This window comes from Lycorma delicatula, chromosome 2 (assembly GCF_047948215.1).
Source record: "Lycorma delicatula isolate Av1 chromosome 2, ASM4794821v1, whole genome shotgun sequence".
Taxonomy (NCBI): domain Eukaryota; kingdom Metazoa; phylum Arthropoda; class Insecta; order Hemiptera; family Fulgoridae; genus Lycorma; species Lycorma delicatula.
The window spans coordinates 149,419,037-149,441,375 of NC_134456.1; the positions used below are offsets into that span (position 1 = coordinate 149,419,037).

At 27.8% G+C, this 22,339-nt stretch overlaps 1 protein-coding gene across 1 annotated transcript in view; it reads right to left on the reverse strand.

Annotated features, from left to right (window-relative positions):
* Positions 1–22,339, reverse strand: part of Ten-a (Teneurin-a transmembrane protein) — a 332,260-nt gene that overhangs the window by 38,147 nt on the left and 271,774 nt on the right. Inside the window, exons 20-25 of the mRNA XM_075357656.1 lie at positions 20,752–20,949; positions 14,083–14,270; positions 9,561–9,720; positions 7,182–7,439; positions 5,218–5,376; positions 966–1,194 (exon numbers count right to left, since the gene is read on the reverse strand). Coding sequence (XP_075213771.1) covers positions 966–1,194; positions 5,218–5,376; positions 7,182–7,439; positions 9,561–9,720; positions 14,083–14,270; positions 20,752–20,949 — 1,192 coding nt within the window. The remainder of the gene's footprint in view (positions 1–965; positions 1,195–5,217; positions 5,377–7,181; positions 7,440–9,560; positions 9,721–14,082; positions 14,271–20,751; positions 20,950–22,339) is intronic.

Consider the following 22,339-nt stretch of genomic DNA (forward strand, 5'->3'; position numbering starts at 1 on the left):
GTTATTTTAATTCACAATTCCTACATATTGTTAATAAAGCATAATAATAATAATAAAATTTATATTAATACTGACTGTTAATACAGTTGTCATTAAGATATTCATGAAAAATAGATCAAATAATGGCAAAATCAAAATATGAAAGCAATAACGTGATCTGTCTTAAGCAGAAAGTATGCTGCAGAAAGTATGCTGCAGAAAGTATATGTAATAAAATTTGAGGCTTTATAAAAATAAAACTGTCAATCAGACTTAAAAAAAGAATTGCATACGTTTAAAATTATTTTATAATGTTTTGATAATAATAAACTTTTTCTACTACTAATAAACTTTTATTTTCTACTAATTTTTTGGTATGTAATAACAGGGTAAATTAAAAAGGTAACATTTTTTGAGCTTTAATTGATAAAACATATTTGTTATGGATTTTTATTGGCTAAGAATTCATAGGTTCATTAAATATTATTTAAAATAATGGTTAAGGTAACAAACCTTCTTTGTGGTTGTGCATCATACAGATCCAAAGGTAATATGGTTGTAGAAATTGAATAACAACTCAAAAATCATTAAAAATACAATCAGAAATTTTAAGTGATAAGTTAGTAGAATGGGTTATGCAACAAAAAACTAAAATAATGTTTCTCATTTTCATTGTGATAATATATAATAAAAAATGAAAGCTTAAAATATTGTCAAACACTACATAAAATAATCTAAAAGGCGATGCAATTTATTTTTAAATTTGATGCAAAATTCTATTTCTATAAAGCCTCAAACTCAAAACATTAAGTGTAAAAACTATTTAACTATTCAACTAATTAAACTAGTAGTGCAGAATATATTTCATCACTTAATCATATCTAAAAAAATATTCAGCATCTACCAATTACAGTATATAAAAATATCACCTTTAACTCCATAATAAATATAAAAAATAAAATTAAAGTAAACTGTAGTTCACTTACTGTCTCTTATTGTCATTTTCTTGTCAGTCTGCCCTTCAAGTTTAATGTTGATTGTATGAATATTTGAATCAGGACTAGTAACAGAAGATTGCACCGGTTCTGTTATTTGGACTTCAAGTTCATCATCAGATGTCAACTTAGAAGCTAGATTTAATGTTTCACCGCTTGGTAATACAACATGTCTAATTCTGCCCATATTATCATACTGATACATATATGTTGAACCACCCTATAAAAGAAAAATAATATTTTTCAAAGCAATAAACAGACAAAAATAATCATTACACTGCTTTTTTATTACATACCTGGAAAATAAATGTTTACAACTAAAAAAAAAATATTTTGATGTTATTTTAGTATTCAAAATAATATTTAAAAATAAAAAAAAATTTAACTTTTGAAACAGAATTTACGATTTTCTGCTGAGTGAAGACTTAGCAGTTGGAATTATTAACAATATTTAAGAGTGTCAATTTGATTCTAGTGCAATTTGATTTGCTTGCATAAGTTAATTCAAGAATTGGGTTTCTGGGAGGGACTATTCAAGAAAAGGGTATTACAAAGTAAAGAAACCATGACATTTGAGTTAGGATAAATGATAGGTAATTTCAATAAAAAATAATTGATAATTTAACCGAATAAAGAAAATATTTTTTTAAAAATATGGCTTAAGGCAAAGCGATACAAAAAATAGGTTTTTTGAATTCTAAAAAAATTAAAACTTATAAAAAAAAATCATAAGATAAGGATATATGAGATCTGAGATATATGATATATGGATAATTGAATAGTCTTATGAAAACAATGACTATTGTTACATTATGAGTATTGGAGTATTGACTGTTGTTGATTAGACAAACATTAATTGAGTGTTTAATATATGCAGAAGCAGACACAACTAGTTTTAATCTAAGAAAAAAATACAATAATAAGTTTGAACAGGAAATGATCTAGAGCATTGATTCTCAAATTTTTTCGCCCACTGCCCACATTGAAAATTAAAAATTTTCTAGCACCCCAGAATTTTTAAACTTACCATCTGTTAAAAATAATAATTGTATTTACTGTTTTTAAGATGCACTCTTAAAAACAGCAATTGCAATTAATGTTTTAAACATGGCGTATCCTACTGGGTTAAACGTGGCATAACATGATCTTGGGTTAAGCTGAGAGTGGGTGATACATGATACAGTCTCAATCTTTAAAGATTTCAACAGCTTGGCACAAAATTAACAAAAGCATAAAATTGCAATGCTATATTAAAGACCTCACAATTTGTCATTAAAGCTAGATCAGCAACATCAAAACCCTTTAATTTCCAAATTTATTTATATCAATACGTTGCTTACAACAGGAGATATACAGCATTAAAGACAAAAGTGGCCTTTTCTCTTTAACGCGGAATATTTCGGTTCAGAAAATCATAGAGACATACAAAAAAGAAATTATAGCTAAAATCTTAAGCTTTTAAATGATTTTAATGTAGTTTACTGAAAATATTTCATTGCCCTCATGTGCTCGATCAAACACAAAGAAAAACTTTCAAATTTTTAAAACTTTTCTTCTCATTGATTTCTTTTTTTTAATCTTTGAAATCTTAAGCAATAATTTTTTATCATAAAATATAGGTGTCCCTCTAATTTTTGTACTAGTGTAATAGGTATTTAATTTTAGTCTGAAATATCAGGAAAACATAATTTTTGCCTTATTTTTATCAGCCATCAACTTCCTAGACTGCCTGAATGCTCCCAATTTTCTGTGCCTTCTACCATCCCCTCTGAAGGGGCCTCCAGCACTCACAAGGGGGCATTATCACCCACTTTAAGAACGAATGATTTAGAGAAAATCAAACCCGTGCAACAAAAATGTGGAAAGGGAAGACAACTAACAGGGAGCAACTAAAAGTGCTAACAGAGAGAAAAATATCTGGTAAGTTAGAGGAAGAAAAGCACTTAATTATTTTGAAGAATATTGAAATAAAAATCAATTATTAGAGCTCTAAAAAATTTAAACAAGTGAAAGGTTTAACAGAAATTGTATACAATCATAACTCCTGTCGTATTTACATGAAAAAGGACTGGATATTTTGAAAAAAATATGAGGAAAGTTTTTGAACTGAAAATGTGTTAAATATAGTAAAAAAGGAGATAATTTGTGTTTAAATTTAAATTAAAAATGAATAATTAGTAAAATATTAATTTTTTTTATTTTTAGAATTTTTATTTATTAATGAAAATTGCAAATGACAGACCAAAATCATAATACCATAAGCAATAATCATATAAGAATGAAGTCTGCTGTTAGCAAACACATAGGTTAGAAAATGAAAAAAATTTTTTTAAAAATATTTTTGTGGAATGTTATGTTTTACAGTATTAAAATATGGAACAATGATAAAGCTAAAAAGATGAAAACTTTCAAGCCATAAACTTAAGTTCAGAATGAAAACTTTGTAAGGTAAATTAGGAAAGAGAGAAGCTTGTAGTAGAACTGTAAAAATAAAAAATAAAATGATCGATCATGTGTAAAACATTTATGGTTAGTGGAAAGAAGTGAATAAAAACTGTAAGGGGGTAACAAAATCAGGATACATGAAACAGAGAATCATAAATGTAGTAAATATTTTGAGATCTAAAGATTAGAAGAAATAAAAATTAATTTACAGATGCATAAAACCAGTACAATTATAACACGAAATCATATTAATATTTTTATAATATTAATTTAATTAGTTATCAAACTGTAATTAAATATCCATTCTAGTCATCTACATCCATATCTTCAACAGATTAGTCTGGAAAAAATATAACTGCTGAAATTGGATGCAAATATTCAAAAATGAAATTGCATGAAAAATATTATATTTACGTCCAAAATGATAAATATAGAAAAAAGCAACATTAAACAATCAAAAAAAAAAAAAACTGTTAACAGTCAAAAATTGTTTACAAAAAACAATTCATGTCTTACACTAGAGATACATTTCAATCATTAAACAATCATCATCAGTATATGTAGGAGGAATTAGTAAAAAAATCCAAATAAAACTTAAATGAAGAACATAAAATAAATACTGATAAAAAATAATGAAAGGCTAACTTAGGACAGCAGAAGTATTACTTTTTTCAAGCTTCTTTCATGTGTTATTCCTCATTTTTTCAGCATGATTTCATTTTTGCTCTCATCTGTCCATTTCTTCCCTCTCCTTTATTCTGTCACAAGAACATTTGTGTTGTAAATTATTCTTTGGAAGTTATCTCTATCACAACAGTCCTCTTCCATCTGTTTCACATAATCTGATTTGCTTTGGATGTTGCACAGCTTGTCAAAAATTTGTTTATTTTATCTGTTTGGGTCCATCCTGATCAATTGCTCTAAGAAAATTTAACCTTTTTTTCTTATTGCTACTTCTACATCTTCTTGATTTTGGTAGATTCCCTTGTTAGATTTCAGTCTGTATCCTTCCTAAGTTGCCTTAAACTGAGGCAAAAGAGGACCATGGAATTTGGTTTGTAAGTTTTTTTGAAGTCAGTTAAGTGTAATGTTCAGTGCCATTTAAGATTACTCATCGTACTACAGTAATAAAAGTTTTAATTTCATGATATCTTAGAGAGATTCTTCTTATTGTATGGAACTTAGGTGAAAATATTCTATTTTAATGTTTAATATTCTATTTTCAATTGATGCTTTGTCTATTTCTGTTATGTTTATAATCTCTCCTTTGTATTAAGGTAAAGGGATTGGTGATATTTACCTTCAGTATCCCTACTCTCTTTTATGAGAATGATTTGATGTTTGTCATGGTTTCCATCTTGGTAAAGGATACTTGTAGGCCTGCTGTTTTAGCTATTCCTGTTAACTATTCTATTTGTGCTACTACGTCTTCCTTTGATTCAGTTAAAAGAGCAAAGTTATCATTAAAAGCAGCTAGACATCACATTTTGATGCTTCGGTTTTTGGATTCAATCTTTGCAACCATGCCATTCATTGACAGTATTTATTTTGCAGTGTTTCATTTATTTTAAACCCTGTCCTGTTTTTATTTTTACCATATCTAATTCCTTTGTTTCTAGTGATAATACATTTTTAATAACCAGAACGTGCTTCTACTTTTAGATTACTATATTTTCATAAATAGTTTCTGAGCATCATATTGTACAAACCTTAAAAATTATAAGATTGACTGAATATATAAGTACATGAAGAAAAAAAGTTTAATTATACAAGTGAATTAAGAATAATATACACTTACACCAGGCATTGAATCTGATCTACTTGTCAATAAGCCAGTATTTGAATCATAATCTAGTACAACTTCTGATCTACCTTTCTCAGAAAACTTTGTTAAGAAACCAACACCAGATATATTTAAATCACATTTATGATCTTGCGTGTTTTCTATTGCACTGACCTATAAAAAATATAAAACATTTTTATGAGCATATCACATAAAAATTGTAACTTTTAAATATTTTTAGATTTTTTGTTTCAGCAACAAAAAATATAAACCGTTCTGCCTTACAGAACATCCTGCAGTTTTTTTGAATCTATTCGACTGTACAGCAGATAATATGAAACATCATAATAAGAGTAAAACAGAATGAATAAACTATACATATAAAGCCTGAATGCAATCATACAGTACAGATGTTTGGAAAAACAGTAGCAGTACAGTTGTTGAATAAAAACAAAACTAAGATTACAAGTGTTTTTATATAGATATCTGAAACCAAACTCATATGATCATGGAATTGGTCCATTAGCTGCAAGAAGTCTGTCTATTAATTACATTGTAATATTAGCATGATATATTCTTTTAGAGCTATAAAACATCAGATTCAGCCAAAGGATACTCTTTAATTCATTAATTCATATGAAATACAGTAAAATTTATGTAATCTCGCAAAATTGAGCTAGAATGTTACTCTGATTTTTTTTTAAATTCACTTATTAGATAAATGAGTAACTGAAATGAAAAAAAAGATTACATTAAGGTATTTGAATTCTAGGTAAATTAAATAGTTTTAGGACATTATTTATTATAAATTTTAAACATGATGAGACTTTTTATATATACTGAGTGATGCAGTCTGACAATTCTTGCCTGTTTTCACACATAATTTTTGTCAACCATTTTAATAATTTTTGGCATTACCATGCCAAAGATCAGGTCTTTTCTTCCTTACATTTTTACATATGCATTTGATGATTTCTAAGCCCACTCACTCACAGTGAATAATTTCTTGATGTCAAAAAACTATCAACATCACCTTTGCATTTGAATGATTTTTTCATACTTTTTCGATCTTGGTGATGATAGGTTTTACGACCCACTGCAACCAGCAAGACTTTGTTTCCACATTACATCCATATACCACCATGTTCCATCATTGTTTATTATCATCAACAAGAATTTTCATCGTTTGATGATTCAAAAGTCCCTGACAGATTGTTTAATGATTACCTTTCTGGAGAGTTTTAAATGAACTTAACTATGAAATGATTCCTGAATTTCATATAGGAATTCATGACATCTCTGTCTCCCTACTATCACAGTCTCTTTTGCTATCTTGCAAACTTCTAAATTTTTATTTGACCTCATCAAATCTTTCTCTTGAGCATGTGTCATGTCCATTGAGATACCAGTGGCCTTCCTGAATGAGTACTATCTTTGATAAATTCTTGAGCAATTTTAAAACACCTGAACTATTTAAACATTAAGTATGGCTCAAAGACTCCTTCCCATAACACTCAATCAGTTCATTTAGGTAAAATTGTTGGATAAAATTTTAAATTGTTTCAACTTTTGTTCATATAAGCCACTCATTGAAAAAAAAATAGCTGAAGGCACCAAAAAACATATAATTTGAATGAATATTATGGAAAAACTAATTGCTGAAAATATATGCAAGTGAAGGAGGATTGTTCATTATTATGTTATACAGTAATGCCAATCACACATCTCAAATATAAATGCCAGAGAACAAAGTTCAGTCCAGTAATTTTTTAAACAGATCTCATATACTAATACATGATATCTAAGTATTCAGAATTTGTGCAAGGTACTTATTAATCTATTTTAATCATTTAAAGTATAAAATTTTGACAATGAAACTAATAAATTAAAAAAAAAACCTGTATCTTTAAATGAGTAATAACTATTAATATTTCATTTCCAAGGTAAAGAAATACAACTGATAAAGTAATATAACTCACCAGATTACTGTAATCACGTAAGAACATAATTTTATTTCCAGAACTATCTGTTACAGTAAGCAATTTTCCAAAGCTAGTGTTCTTACTGTAAAGAAAAGTATATCTTGTTTTACCAGTAGTGATATCTTTTGTAGCTATATGTTGACCATATCTGTTAAAAACATATTCTTCACCAGTTGCGGTGTACGGTATTCTAAACTCACCATTTTCATCATGTGTTGCTAAATAATGTTCCAGAGATAAAATATGAAGACTCCCCTGTAAGAAAAAGAAGTTTCAATCTTAATAAGTGAAATGTTTAACTAGATGCTTAAAAAACTAAGTACTCTTGAAGGTGTCTATAACTTATCTGTTAAACAGCATCTTATCTAATGGTGTATGAATTAACAAGGAAAAAGAAGATTTTCATTTATATCATTGATATTATTTTCAATAACTAACAAAATTATCAGCAAGTCTAAATATTCAGAAATAAATGACACATAGTAGTTTTAACAGTCACACACAAAATAAATAAGACTTTAATGAAATGTTTCCTTAAATAACTGAAACTCATGTTAACAAATTAGATTTATTATTTGCCTTAATGACCACAATATTTGATGAAATTTAAATTAAAAAAAAAAAATTACTAATTTTGTAGAATACTTGGCATATAAATTGGTCATTATTACAGTCATATATGTTTTAAGCATCATCATTTTGTTACAAAAAAAAGAAAAGAAAAAACATAAAACATCAATTATAATAATTAAATGGGAGCAATAAGTTTTTATTATATAAGTTTTTAATAATGAAATCAAACATTAAGTTTTTTATTAAATTTAATGCACAACAAAGCTAACTCATGAAAAAAGCAGTATTTGTTTATGTAAAAAAAAAATCAAGGAATAAACTTGATGAATCACTACATTAAAATAAAATTCTATCAACTTTCTACCATATACTTATATCTAAAAATTAGATGCGATTTAAAAATGAAAGTTGAAATATTGAATTATCATTGTTAATTAAAAACTACTCATATAAATTGTAAGAAAAAATATTAATGTAAAAATAAATCGGGCATAATATAGTTTTTAACCAAAACCTAAGGAGTGGGTATTTATAAGCACACTAACATTCAGCCACAAAGATATTTACAGAAGAGTAAAAATGTACTTTATTAACTGCTAAAAGAAATGAATTTAATATTTTATTCCCATTAACATCCAAGTAGATATGTCTCATTTTGAAAAAAAATAATTATGAGATTGTGTAATGAAAATTTTTTGATAACTAAATAATCTAAATCCTTTGAACAATCACCATCGAAGATAGACGAATGAAGATAAGATATTTAGTTATTCTTTAGCATATTCATTTTTCGATTATATAAAAAAATACTTAATTATGCTTGTACAATTGTAAGAATCATGATGATGGTTAACATGTAAAAAAAAAAGTTTTAAATATAAATATTAAAAGTATAACACAGAAGTAAAGTAAGTAGAATAAGTGATGTTTTGCAACTACGATACCCAAAATTAAAAAAGAAAAATACAACATATTGATGAAGGATGCATATGGTTACAAAAAGGTGTAAAGAAAATCTTGGAGAAATTTTTTTATGAAAACTTTGCTGTTTGTTTTACAAAAATGATTTAAACTACACAATTAAAAAAAAATCTGATGTGGACACTACATGATTTCCTCGTATGTCTATTAAATTACATATACACATTTTTGCTGCATTTCATTTATATTTATTTCATTTGAAAGTGAGATTACGATCCTCCAATTCTTTAATAAAAGTGGACAGTTACAAGATTGCTAAAATTTACTCTAAAGTCACTTGATTACTCATTAAATAAATTGTTTACAAAATAATTCAATAATAAAAACTGATTATTCTACAGCGCAAGGTCAAGATTAATAATTGTAACCAGTATACAGCAGTTTACTAAACGGAATAGTTTAATTATTATTAACTTTTATTTATAAGACATTCCAAAAATCTGAAATACACACCAGAAATCTTGTGCATATTATGCAAGTGAAAAAAATTTTCAACAATCACTTTAAATCAAATGCAATTGAAAAATGTATTTTATTTTTCTGTCAAATAATTAAACAAAATATTTTTTAAAAATAAATAAACTATTTTTATAAGAATTGCTGAGAAAATCCAAAAATAATATGATTCTAAATTATAATTTTCAATTAATATTAAATAATCAGATGTTTCACTAAACCTATTATTTTTATTTAATTTCACTTATCAAATAATATTCATTCATTTAATGAAATACAATTTAAGGAAACTTGGCAAATTCTGAAGAACACTAAATAATAAACAAATTGTATTATATTGTAAGCAAATTAATTATATTCATGTACCTCATCAGCAACATTTACAACACCATCAGGTGAGACAGCAAGAGCTGATATTGATGAAAATCTTGCAGTTGTTGAAAGCAAAGTCTCTCTAGAATTAACACTTGAATCTGTCCAACAAGCGCAAGGAACACTTGTGCTATTTGTCATACAATCACATTCTCTAAAAAAAAAAAAAAAAATTAAAATAACATCACAGAATTATGTATTTATATATGTGTATATTTATATGTTTATATTTACATATGTACATGGTGTTCCATAAAGTATGCAAGCCTTAGAATGGGGCTGTATAACTTGCAAGGAAAATTCTATGTTGCTTTACTTTCAGATAGCAACACTGTTTTCAAGGTTAGGTAACACAGCAATTTAAATAACTAGATAACTAGTGCATAACTAGATTAAATAATCTAATTATGCACTAGTATCATTTTAATATTCGCTGCTTATGTTGTGTATACTTTATATCTTATTCTCAAAATGAGTACATGATGCTTACAACATAGACACAATTTGCACACAAATCTTTCCATCATATGAAATATGAATCTCAGTAGAAATTTCCAATAAGTCTATTTTATCATGTTTGATATATACATTTTGCAACAATGGGGCTACAAAGAACCAAAAGTGCCCACAATTAAGTGAAAGAGCTTTTTAACTTGGTCACTTAGAAAATCTATTATAAAGTTATCTTAATTTCGAGGGGATGGATTATGTTTAACTTAGTGGTGGGGCTTTGTTTCACTTGCAAGATTATGTGAACAGTTGAAATAGGTGAATAGGAAAGAGTGAAAATCCTTACTAGTTTCATGAATAATCATTATATGCACACATGTACTTAATTGTTTGTATACATACTAGGTGTGTAAATATGAAATCAGAATTTTTGTATAGAAAATACACGTTTATTGTATAAAAACGATAAAAAAATATTTTATTCGGAATATTGTCCATTGCTAGCTATACATTTTTTCCATCTCTCTGACAATTTATGAATGCCACGCCAAACAAACTATTGCTCTTTTGAGACAAACCAGTCATTGAGCCATTTTCATAAGAAGTGAAGCGCTGCTCAGCAAGTGCATGTCCCATCGATGCAAATAAATAGTAGTTGGATGGAGCCAAGTCTGGTGAGAAAGCCACATGCAAAAGTATTTCCCAACTGAAAGCTTCAACTGTTTCCTTGACCAGTTTTTCTGTGTGTGATGGTGCATTATCATGATCCAAAATCACTTTGTGTTGCATTTTTTGATATGCTGGTTGTTTTACACGCACTCCTCGATTCAAATTGATCATTTGTTGTCTGTAGCATTCAGTATTAATGGTTTCGTCAAGTTTTAGTAGCTCATAATAGATTACACCCTTCTGATCCCATCAAACACAGAGCATTCATTGCCTTCTTCCATAGCGATTTGGCCTTGAAATCAATGTCGATGGTTTGTCTGGAGTTACCCATCTCTAACACTTAGGATTCTCGAAATATATCCACTTTTCATCACCTGTCACAATTCGATGGAGAAATGACTTTCTTTTGTACCTGGTGAGTAGCATTTCACAAGTAGTTTTTCAGTTTTCTTGCTGTCTTTCATTCAGTTCATATGGAACCCATTTTCTCATCTTCTGGATCTTTCCCATGGCTTTCAAACGTATGGCTTCTTGTGTTACATTTAATTGATCTGCGAGTTGTTGTTGCATTTGAGCGTCATCCTCATCTAATAATGCTTGCAATTCGCTGTCTTTTTCGGTGGCCTTTCAAATTTTTTGTTTCTCAAAATTGCCACTTTTGAATTTTTTGAACCACTCAAAGCACTATATTGATATATTGATTTACCAAGAGCATACTCATCGTAAGCTTTGATAAGCATTCAATGCGATTCTGCAGCAGTTTTCTTTAAATGGTAACAGAAAATCAATATTGTCCGCAAATCGTAGTTTGTAAGTACAAAACTTGACATGTTCAACGCTAATTAAAACTATGCTGTTGTATAAAACTTATATTGTTGCAAGTTGAAAATCCTTTGTCAGTTGTCAAAAAAAGAAAATGACACCAATGATGTGGTTTGACAATAACTACATTAACAGCTAGGGCCATCTATGGGCAAATTCCGGTTTCATATTTACACACCTGGTTCACACAAGATTGGTAATTGGTGTACTATATCCCACTAGTATTCAACAGGCATTCTGTTTATTATGACTTAATCCAGAAGTTTACTGCATTTTTAGAGGAAAATGATTGAGAATTCTGGTTTCAGGAAGATGGTATTACATATCAATTTGCAAATAAAATGAAAGTAACATACAAGAAATGTTCGATTATTACTATTTGATCGCAAAAGACTTGGGATTAACAAGCTCCCTAGATCTAACACTACTAGAATTTTTACTTTCAAGAATATTTTTAAAACTGTAGGTTTTCAGAACATCCTCATATACTAATTGAACTGAAAAAAAGCACTGAAGTGAGATTTCAAAAATTACAAAAAGTAACTGAAAATGTCATGCAACAGGTAAGGACCAACATCTACGTTAGAGGAAATTACTTCTGACATTATTGAGAAGAGAAGTAATAGAATCAAGTTATTTTTTAATTGGAATCAAACTTGATTTTTATTTTAATTTCAATTGCCTTCTCAAAAAAAAGAGAGTAGAGTAGGCGCTCTTTTAACTGAGGTTCGGGGTTTGCCAGCTCAGATATCGGAATCCATGGTTAACATAGACCTCAATTTTCGTTCATGAATTCGGGCAAAAACCATACTAACATTGAATTGGTAGCAGAATAACCCACAAATTAAAAATAATTATAACAATATTATTATTTATTATTTTATTTTACTGAATTTATTAAAATAAAATCAATAATTACTAATCACTATTACATTGACTTGCATAAACTTAGTTTAATTTTTTAATGAAAAAATCTGTCACTTTTTTTGGTCTTAATCGAATACCACGGTCCACAGCAGCGTGATCATGCCAGTTTTGTACTGCCATTAAGTAAAGGAAGGGAACATTGTTTTGTTATTCAAAATACTGGAGCGCTTTTGTGAGAAATACAGTCCCTTCATTGTGGTTAATTTTTTCATTTTCATCAATCAGTTTCTCTTCATTACTGGAGATTTTACTAACTTCTGTCACAACTTTCACAATCTTATCATTATCATAAATTTTAAATGTTGGTTCCCTTGAATCCGATTCTAACCAGTCTTGCACTTCATTTTCCTTTACATTTCCTCATCCTGGTATTTTTTCTAACAAAGCACAGACTCCTCATTTGATGGTATAGTACACAAAACTTTCTTATTGCTAACCTATCGAGTTTCTGGCCACAAATTTGTAAATGATTTATTGATTGTTGTTTGATCTACTGAATTCCATGATTCTGTTCCAACATGTAAATTGCATGTTTTGTAGTCAATGACTTTAATGTGGGCATAACTTGAATGAATGAATGACTTGAATGAGGAATATCCTGGAGCAGATTCAGAATTGGTCTAACCAATTATTAGTTAATTGAGGTGAGAAAAATAATGTGATCAGCTTTCTCTGTAAATATTTTGCTTCTTTTTTAATACAATTGCATTTATTTTTAATTTTTTAAATTTAATTACTGTAAATGCCCAGCAATTCAACTTTCCTAAATTCAGAAATTAAAAAAAAAATAATAACATATAATTTAAAAAAGTAAACAATAAATAAATTAACAGATAGGTAAGCAAAACAAAAATCAATTAAAATTTATGTTTTTCAAATGTGATAAAAACATTCTACAAATCTAAGCTATCTAAATGTAAGCATGTTTGATGTTTTATATTTACCATATAAGTAAGAAACAAATGAAATATGTCAATAAAAGGCAGAACTATGTTTAGGCAGAAATAATATGACAAATATCAGTAAACATTTTTTAAAATGAATAGTAAAACCAGAATGTTTCGATCTCCTGTAGTGTGAAATGCATAATGGCAATCATCCGTTATTATGAAAGTATTCCTCATAGTGTTCAACAATAGGTGGAGGGTGTGTATTAGCCCTTGTACAAAAAGTAATCTAATGTCACAGAGTACACAAATGTTTACTCATAGTGTATTTAAATATAGCAATGATTTTTTAATGATAAATGCCTTATTTATATCATGAAGTGAAATTATTCTTTAAGAGACAAATCTTGTAGCCTAGTATGACTAACTAATACTTTGGTTCTTATTTTGCTTCATTATACCTTCTGGAATGTTTTGTATACGCATTTAAACATATGTTTCAGTTGTTTTAAGTCATTAAAAATTAAATTAAGCTGATGTTCATTACAAAATATACTTAAAAAAATTATTTTTAATTTATAATGTACATTATAAAAAATCTTAAATATCATCACATTTTTTCATACTATATTTTTTAAACTATCTTATGGGTTAACATTTTCTGCTCAACTGAAAAAATGGAAAATAAATGAACAGGTTAATTTAAACTAAGTAACAAATAAACAATAAATGAAATTTACAAAATGATAACAAAGCCGAACCTTTTGTCATTTGTTTGACCCCGTCCAGCAAAATCAGACATTCTTCCAGCTGAATCAACAACACGGATTGCATTAACTTTCCTGGAATCACTGTCAGCAATAAATAACTGTCCGTTAGGACTAAATGCTAGTGCGAGTACTGAACCAAGAGCTGTGCTGGTAGCACGAGAAGTATCCTCACTTCCAAGCTGTAAAAAAAAAAAAACATTCAAAATTGATTTAAAATTAAATTGGTTTTTTATTAAATTAATTGTAAAAAAAGTATTGATTCATAATTTTATTACTATACAACAATGTAAACTTAATTTAATAGTAATAACTAATATTAAAACATCATAAAACAAGCCAATAAAAAAATCTGAGTGGACATCTCATGACTTCCTTGTATGCATATTAAATTACATATACACATTTTTAAAAGTACATAACATTTTTTTCACTAATAACTTCTGATTTTATTTCATTTTTTTATTGTTATTGTTGAATTACACATAAACATAATTTTTGTTTCCTAACATGTGATGAATGATTTTAATCTGCTTTTTGATGCTGAAAACGAATGTGAACTCAATCTTTCTATCACCCACCATTTTTGAAAAATTTGTAAATTTTAATTAAAGGATTTTTTCATTTTTCAAAGTATAATTAGCATTTTAAGCACCTACAATGTATTTTGTTAGCTCATTTTTTATTGTTTAACTTCATTAACATAATTTGTAAGCTCTAAATAAAGAATATTAGACAAAGAATTAAATCATATCACAGTCACATATTATGACATCATATCTGATAATGAGGAGTGAGACTTCATGGACAAGATTAATCATGTCTTTGTACGTCAAAATATGTAGCTGAAAACACAGCTGTGTTGTTTGTATTAAGCAGTGGATTTAGGAGTGAATTAATTTTGTTCACTCTTATCGCTGTTTTAAGTTTGTTAACAGTGCAGTGTCATAATGCCTCAAAATTGTGTAAATGATATGGATACCTTTTAATATGTATGTGGTGAGTTTACCATAAAATCAAATAGAAAAAACATTAAACCTTTAATTAAATAAGCATATCATTTGTTCTTCCAGTGTAAAATTGGTGATCAGGATAAGACCATAATATGAATCATTGAAACTAGCTGATTTAGTTAGCATGTTGACTACTCAGACTAGGACATTACAGAAATGGTTGTTTATATTTTCATTTTAAAATATATTTCTACAGTTTTTTATTTTATAAACCATTAAAAGTGTCAAATTATGTATACTCAGGAATAAAACTTTAAGAAGTTTTACACTGTTCTTCCAGTGTAAAATTGATGATCAGGATAAGACGTGAGCTCATACAGATGTGGCCTTCACATACACAGAAGGCTTTGCCATTTGGCGTACCTATGGTTTTGCGTGAACCAAAGGATCATGTAACCGACTGCTACTTTTGTTTAACAAATGTGTCTGCAATTTCTAAAAAAATCTAAATATACTGTAAAATATCCACACTGCAATCTGCAATCAGGCCTGCACTTCACAGTGAAATTATTCCAGTTCCTGAGCCATCTGTGAAGGTATGTTTTGGGCTTTCGAAGTTGACAAAAGGAACTTTCTCGGTACTTTATTGATGAAAATAATTTGGTTTATTGCACAAATATTGATGAGCTTATGTTGCACCTAGTACAACTTCATAAACCTGAGGACTGGTGCCTTTTCATACATTTGTCCAAGTATAATTTAAAAATGGTTCATAACAGTAACAAATATCCTTAGATACCAATTGCTTTTGGTAGTAATTTGAAAGAGACATACAATGTCATGAAAGACATTCCTGAAAAATAAATTATAAAAAAACATAGCTGGAACATATGTGGAGATTTGAAAGTTATAGCTATTTTGTTAGGCATGCAGTTAGGCTATACAAGTACATGCGTTTTCTTTGTGAATGAGACAGCCAAGCTAGGGATAAACATTATGTTACTAAAGAGTGGAAAAAATGAGACAATTTAACAACAAACGGGAGAAATATTATTCATGAGACCCTAGCTGAAACCAAAAAATATTTTTATCCCCTCTCCATATCAAGCTAGGACTAATGAAAAATTCTGTAAAAGCAATGAAGAAGGAAGATAGTCCTGAATTTTTGTACATCAGGCAGAAATTTCTGAATGTTAGTGAAAGATAAATTATAAATGAAATATTTGTTGGTCCTCAAATAAGAGAGTTGTTCAAAGATCATGTGTTTAACTTGATGTTAAATAATGTAGAAAGTGCAACTTGGGCTTCATCAAGAGGTGTTTGCAAAAATTCTCTCGACAAACAAAAATCTGACAATTACCATGATATTGTTAATCAACTTCTCACTTCATACACAGCTATGGGATGTAATATACCTTTGAAAATACATTTCTTTCACTCACATCTGGATTAATTCCCAGACAATCTTGGAGATGTAAGTGACCAACATGGTGAATGTTTCCACCAAGACATTTCGATGGTGAAGCCGCTATAAAGGGAAATGAAATACTAACATGCTAGCCGATTACTGTTGGACATTAATTTGGCATGTGCCTAAGGCTATAAAAGAAACGCATAAGCAAAATTATTCTCACAGAGATATGGCCGGCCATGCAAAATTATAAATTTTACTGATTTAACTATATTTTCTCTTAATTTTTTTTTGAAGTGTAATTTATTTAAAACTAAGAGTGATAGAAAAATTATATTTACGGATCTGTAATGTATGCAAAAAAGGAATTCAAGAAATGGTATCACAGTTTGAGAAACATTAAACAAATTTTCTTTTGTCTATCAGTGTTATTATTTATTTCAAATTTTTTTTATAATAACAGGTTAATAATTATTAATAAATCAATATATTTAAATAAAAAAAAAAAGGAAATAAAGTTGAATTTGAATTGATGTGCATTCCCCTTGTAAGATCAAAATATTTCTTTGATTAAAATTTTATTTGGCTATAACTCTGAAATCAAAAAAAAATAACTACCACGTATGATGTATCATTGAAAAATCTCAATAAGGGCTTGAGATTATTGCAGTTAAGGAAAAGTTCAAAATCCAGATTTTTTGGATTTTGGCCTTTTTTGGTCAAGTTGATTGCAATCAAAAGGGGAGGTACAAAACTAGATGTTAAAAGTCCTAAATCCAAAATTTCAACATCCTGCGGCTAATTGTTTTTGAGTTATACAAGATACATATGCACATATGTACAGACGTCATGCCGAAACTAGTCAAAATGATATTTCTTTTGAAATTTGAAAACCAAAATTATTATGATCACAATACTTCCTTTACTTTGTACAAGGAAGTAAAAATTATAGTTGCCTAAGATTCAGGGGTTATAATAATTCCTTTAATATAACTCCAAATTATTAATATATTTAATAAATATATCTTTATGATATCTTAAAATTTACTCTGAACTTCCAACCATTATAATAAGACACACTTTCTTTTACAGAAACAATACTCTTAATGAATTTTGAAATATCATCTTTAAACCCCCCCCCCAAAAAAGCCAAAGTTTCCAAAAAGCCCAAAATCCAAAAAAATTGGATTTTGGACTTTTTCTTAACTGCACTAATAAGCCTTCATTGAGAGATTTTCAACGATGTATGATAAGTAGCATTTATTTTCATTAGTTACAGAGTTATAGCCAAATAAAATTTTGATTAATGAAATATTTGGATCTTACATGAGAAAGGCACATCGGTTCAAATTCAACTTCATCTCCTTTTTTTTTAATTTAAGTATATTGATTTATTAATAATTATTAACCACTGATTGACCTCTTATTATTATTAATCTCTGATTAAAAACATTTTTTCAATAAATAATAATTCAATAATAATAAAAAAAAAATATGAAAAAATATCATTAGTTATTAATGAAATAAAATTTTACGTACTTTTCATTTAAAAAAATTATGCATATGTAATTTAATAGGCATACAAGGAAGTCATGTGGTGTCCACATCAGACTTTTTATAATTAATATCTTCATATAGTTATCTTAGTAATATTTGTATTAAAATACATATCTTAATTACACCTGCTTTATAATTAATTTTATATTTTGAGATGCTGCTCTGATCAAGGTTTTACCACAGTTTCCTCTGATCATCCAAGGAAATATCAATTACAGTTCCTTTTGTTATCCATATAGTAGCATATGTGACATGATCAATCTTATTATTATTATTATTATGTACTGATAAGAATAAAAGATTTACTTATTTAATGGAATAGCACAATCATGATATAGCATGACCAAGATGACAATGCCAACAAAAAAGTGAACTATGGAATTTAAACTGTCAATTGACTTAACCGGCGTATAGGTTATGAGTAAAAACTGATTGCAGGCATCTATTACCAACTGCTCATGTATTCTATACTAAGCATTGCTATTTTCACTTATTATTACTAATAAATTTTCAATATTATTATTATTTGTATTCATTACAGATATTAAAATTTAATTTTAGATTGCTTATTTGTGGAATTTTTAGTTGTCATTAAATTTAAATTAATTTTTTATTTTATCCTTGAATATGCTATAAAATGCACATTTAAAAAAAAGATGAAATGAAAAAGAGCATCAAGGAGCATTTTTAGCACTAAATTCAGAATTTAATATTGTTATATATTATTAATATTGTAATATTTAATAAAAAAATCATTTTGTAAAAAAAGCAAAATGATTAAATATACCACAGAAGTCACTTATTAATGAATCTGGGGAAAAAACTGAACGATAGATGGACTATTGTATGACTAAATACTGTAGATACTGCATACTACTAATTTAGTACAAACCACTCTCTTTGCTCAAATTTACTTTTACATTTTTTTATTACTAAAAAACTTCATTTGGATTTTTCCTTTCTTTACATCACAACCAATCTATGCAATGTAGGTTATTAATCAGTAATACTTATGTGGTATTCAGGATGCAATCCATACATCCATGTTTGCTAGAGGTTAAAAGCAAAATTTATTAAAAGAAATCATAACTTAAAAACCTTTATATAAAGTCTAAAACTTCTGACAAAATTTATTTCATAAAAATCTAACCAAGCAATTATTAAATTAAAAGATTAAGTTTATTTGATATTACATTAGATTGAAATACTATCTGTGAAAAGGTGCTATAGACCTATAGTAGAAAATATGAGGCATGTTTTTTAAGTAAGGGCCGTTTTCAATATGCCACCATTAGATGCAATGGAAATTGATGGCGCTAGTGTATAATGTTTATTTATATCAATGATCATCTATTTGCAACAATAGGTTAATGTTATTTGTGTTAACCTACTTTTTTCCTATATAGCCTCTGAGAATTACTGTTCAGGTATTATGTAAGAGGATGATATATGTATGTTTGTAAATGAAGTATAGTCTTGTACAGTCTCAGTTTGACCATTCCTGAGATGTGTGGTTAATTAAAAACCAACCACCAAAGAATACTGGTATCCACAATCTAGTATTCAAATCCGTGTAAAAGTAACTGCCTTTAATAGGACTTGAACGCTGGAACTCTTGACTTCCACCAAATCAACTGATTTGGAAAGACATGTTCACCACTACACCAGTGTTAACCTACTGTTGTGTGGGAAGCTAACCAACAACATTTTGTTTCTTCACGATAACACACGACCTCACATGGTTAAATAAAACCACTAAACAATTGCAATGATTTTGTTGGGAAACCTTTGAACATCCGCCTAACAGTCCAGCTCTTGCACCGAGTGATTATTATCTTTTTCTCCATCTAAAACAGCTTGTATCACAGAAGTTTGAAGATGATGGAAAATTACAAAACAAAGTAATTAATTGGTTTAAATCACAGGCAGTAGAATTCTTCAGTAACGGAAAAATGAAACCTGGTAAGCCGATATCAAAAATGTATTGCAGCGAATTGAGAGCATGTAGAAAAATAGTACATATATATGTAAGTTTATTTTGTTATAATAAAGTTTTTTCTATTTAGCTTATTTCAATTTTTGTATCAAAACATTTCTTAGTTAAAAAACATGCCTTGTATTAAAATGAAGCTGATAAATTTTCTTTTGGTAATTGCCTGGGCATGAATATAATTTATGATTGCATTAAACCTAATATAGATTTCTAATATCTAAAGCAGGACCGTGTACAACACAAGAATGCTTCACGTGGATGTGAAATTTAAAGATCTAAACTTTATCACTTGGGATTAAATTAATATCACTTTTTTCAAGTGCATGTACATGTGTAAAACATGCTGTTTAGTTTAAGCATAGTTTTTCATCATTACATTTTAGTAAATATTTTTGTACTTAACAATATTTGTCAACTTAAGTCAACAATGTTTCATTGTAAGTGTACCTAAGTAATTGGAAATCAACGTGAATTGATTTATTAAATGCAACTTTGGTTGTTAGCATTTTATCTTACTTTAGCACCCTTTAATTTCTAGAATGCTACTCTCTGAAACACTTCAAGTGTTGGGGAACCATTAGGTTTAAAGAGATAAAGTTTTTTGTGTTATAAAGGATAAAATTAGTAATCTATCATGAAAACTAATTAATATTTAAAGTTACTTTTTTATACTGGTAGCTTTGTGATTAAAAGTAAGTTATGTATTGATTTTAATAGTAATGGAAGTTGTAACATAAATTTTTATATACCTGCTGACTGTTCTGCGTTTCAGGTTCAGTTGTTGCTTCAGACTGGTCACCTTTATGAGTATGACAATGTAATGGAGTTCCAGCGACAACTTTAACTTTAAGATCAGCTGTTAGTTTCAATACCAGTCGATCATCAATAAAATGTAATGTGCCGTCAAGAGGACTGAGAGATAATCCAGTTGGCCATTGTAATTGAGCCTACATAAATAAAACAATAAAATTATACACTATCAAAACAGAATTTATTAAAAAAAGAATTTAAAAATTCTATGGTAGCAGCTCAAAAAATTATTCACTGAATGGATTATGAATATCTAACTTTAAATGTGGATAACACCATTGCATAACATTTTTCAGGTAAAAGTAACATTGCGAATCACGTGGGTGAAGTTCCCATTAATACTAACATTATTTCTCTTGCATATAAGGCAAAATTTTAGAATGTTTAATTAGATGACAAATTCTTTTAGAATAATTAAACTGATTAATTTGCTACAAAATCAAACTGCAGTGATTTACCTTGAATCACCTTAATAAAACGCTAGCTAAGCTTGTTGTTATTATTAAATATTTATTGTGCTTACTTCCCACCTGAAGTATATCATTTCTTCAAGCTACCTCAAGTCAGAAGTGTTCAAAATAAAAAAAAAACATGGACTGTCAGATCTAATGTTTGGCACCCAAAAGTATGAATTATGAAATCTGATATTTAGAAAACTAAACCTGTTAATTTATCTATGGGTTTATATTTACAAATGTGTAATTTTTGCTAAAAGGAATAGTTACTTATTCTAAAAAAAATAACAATATCCAACTCTGCAGAATACTCAATACTTTCAAAAAGACCTTTGTTTTGCTTTTATTGCCATTTTTAATAAATTATTTAACTATTTAAAAAAGCTTACACTGGGAGCTTTAAAATATTTTTAATACTTCAATATTTTAAATATTAATATTTAATATTAAAAATTAAAATATTAGCTATTAAGTTAATGCTTAATATTTTTATTTATTTAAAATATAATAAACAAATTTTCTTCTGCAGAAACAATACTCTTTTGATTAATGTTTAGATAATACTAATTAACAAAACTAAAAAAAAAATCCTACATTTTCAGTGCATCCTATTCAACCTGTATATAAATATGTGAGCATATAATTTTCATTAATAACTTGTGAATTATTATGTAGTTATTTTTGATATTTAATGTATGTACTTCAACATTATTTCACATTTTTATATTTTAAATAATTAATATGGATTTTATTAACATCTAACTTTTTTTATTTAACAATTAATTTTTATTTTGTACGCTGTTCTGATTGAGGTTTTACCATGATCTATTAGATCTATTGAGGCAAATGCTGGGGCAGTTCCTTTTATTTAATTCATGAACTAGTATATCTATCCATACCTGACATGATCGATAAATGTATTATTATGATCAGAATAAAAGATTTACTATTTTTTTATTTTTGTTAAGTAAACATATGTGACAAAATAATATTGAATTAATTAAAACAACTGAAAAACTGCTGATGCCCTCCATATCCCAAGCAAAACAAAAAAAAGTGCTGAAAATAATTT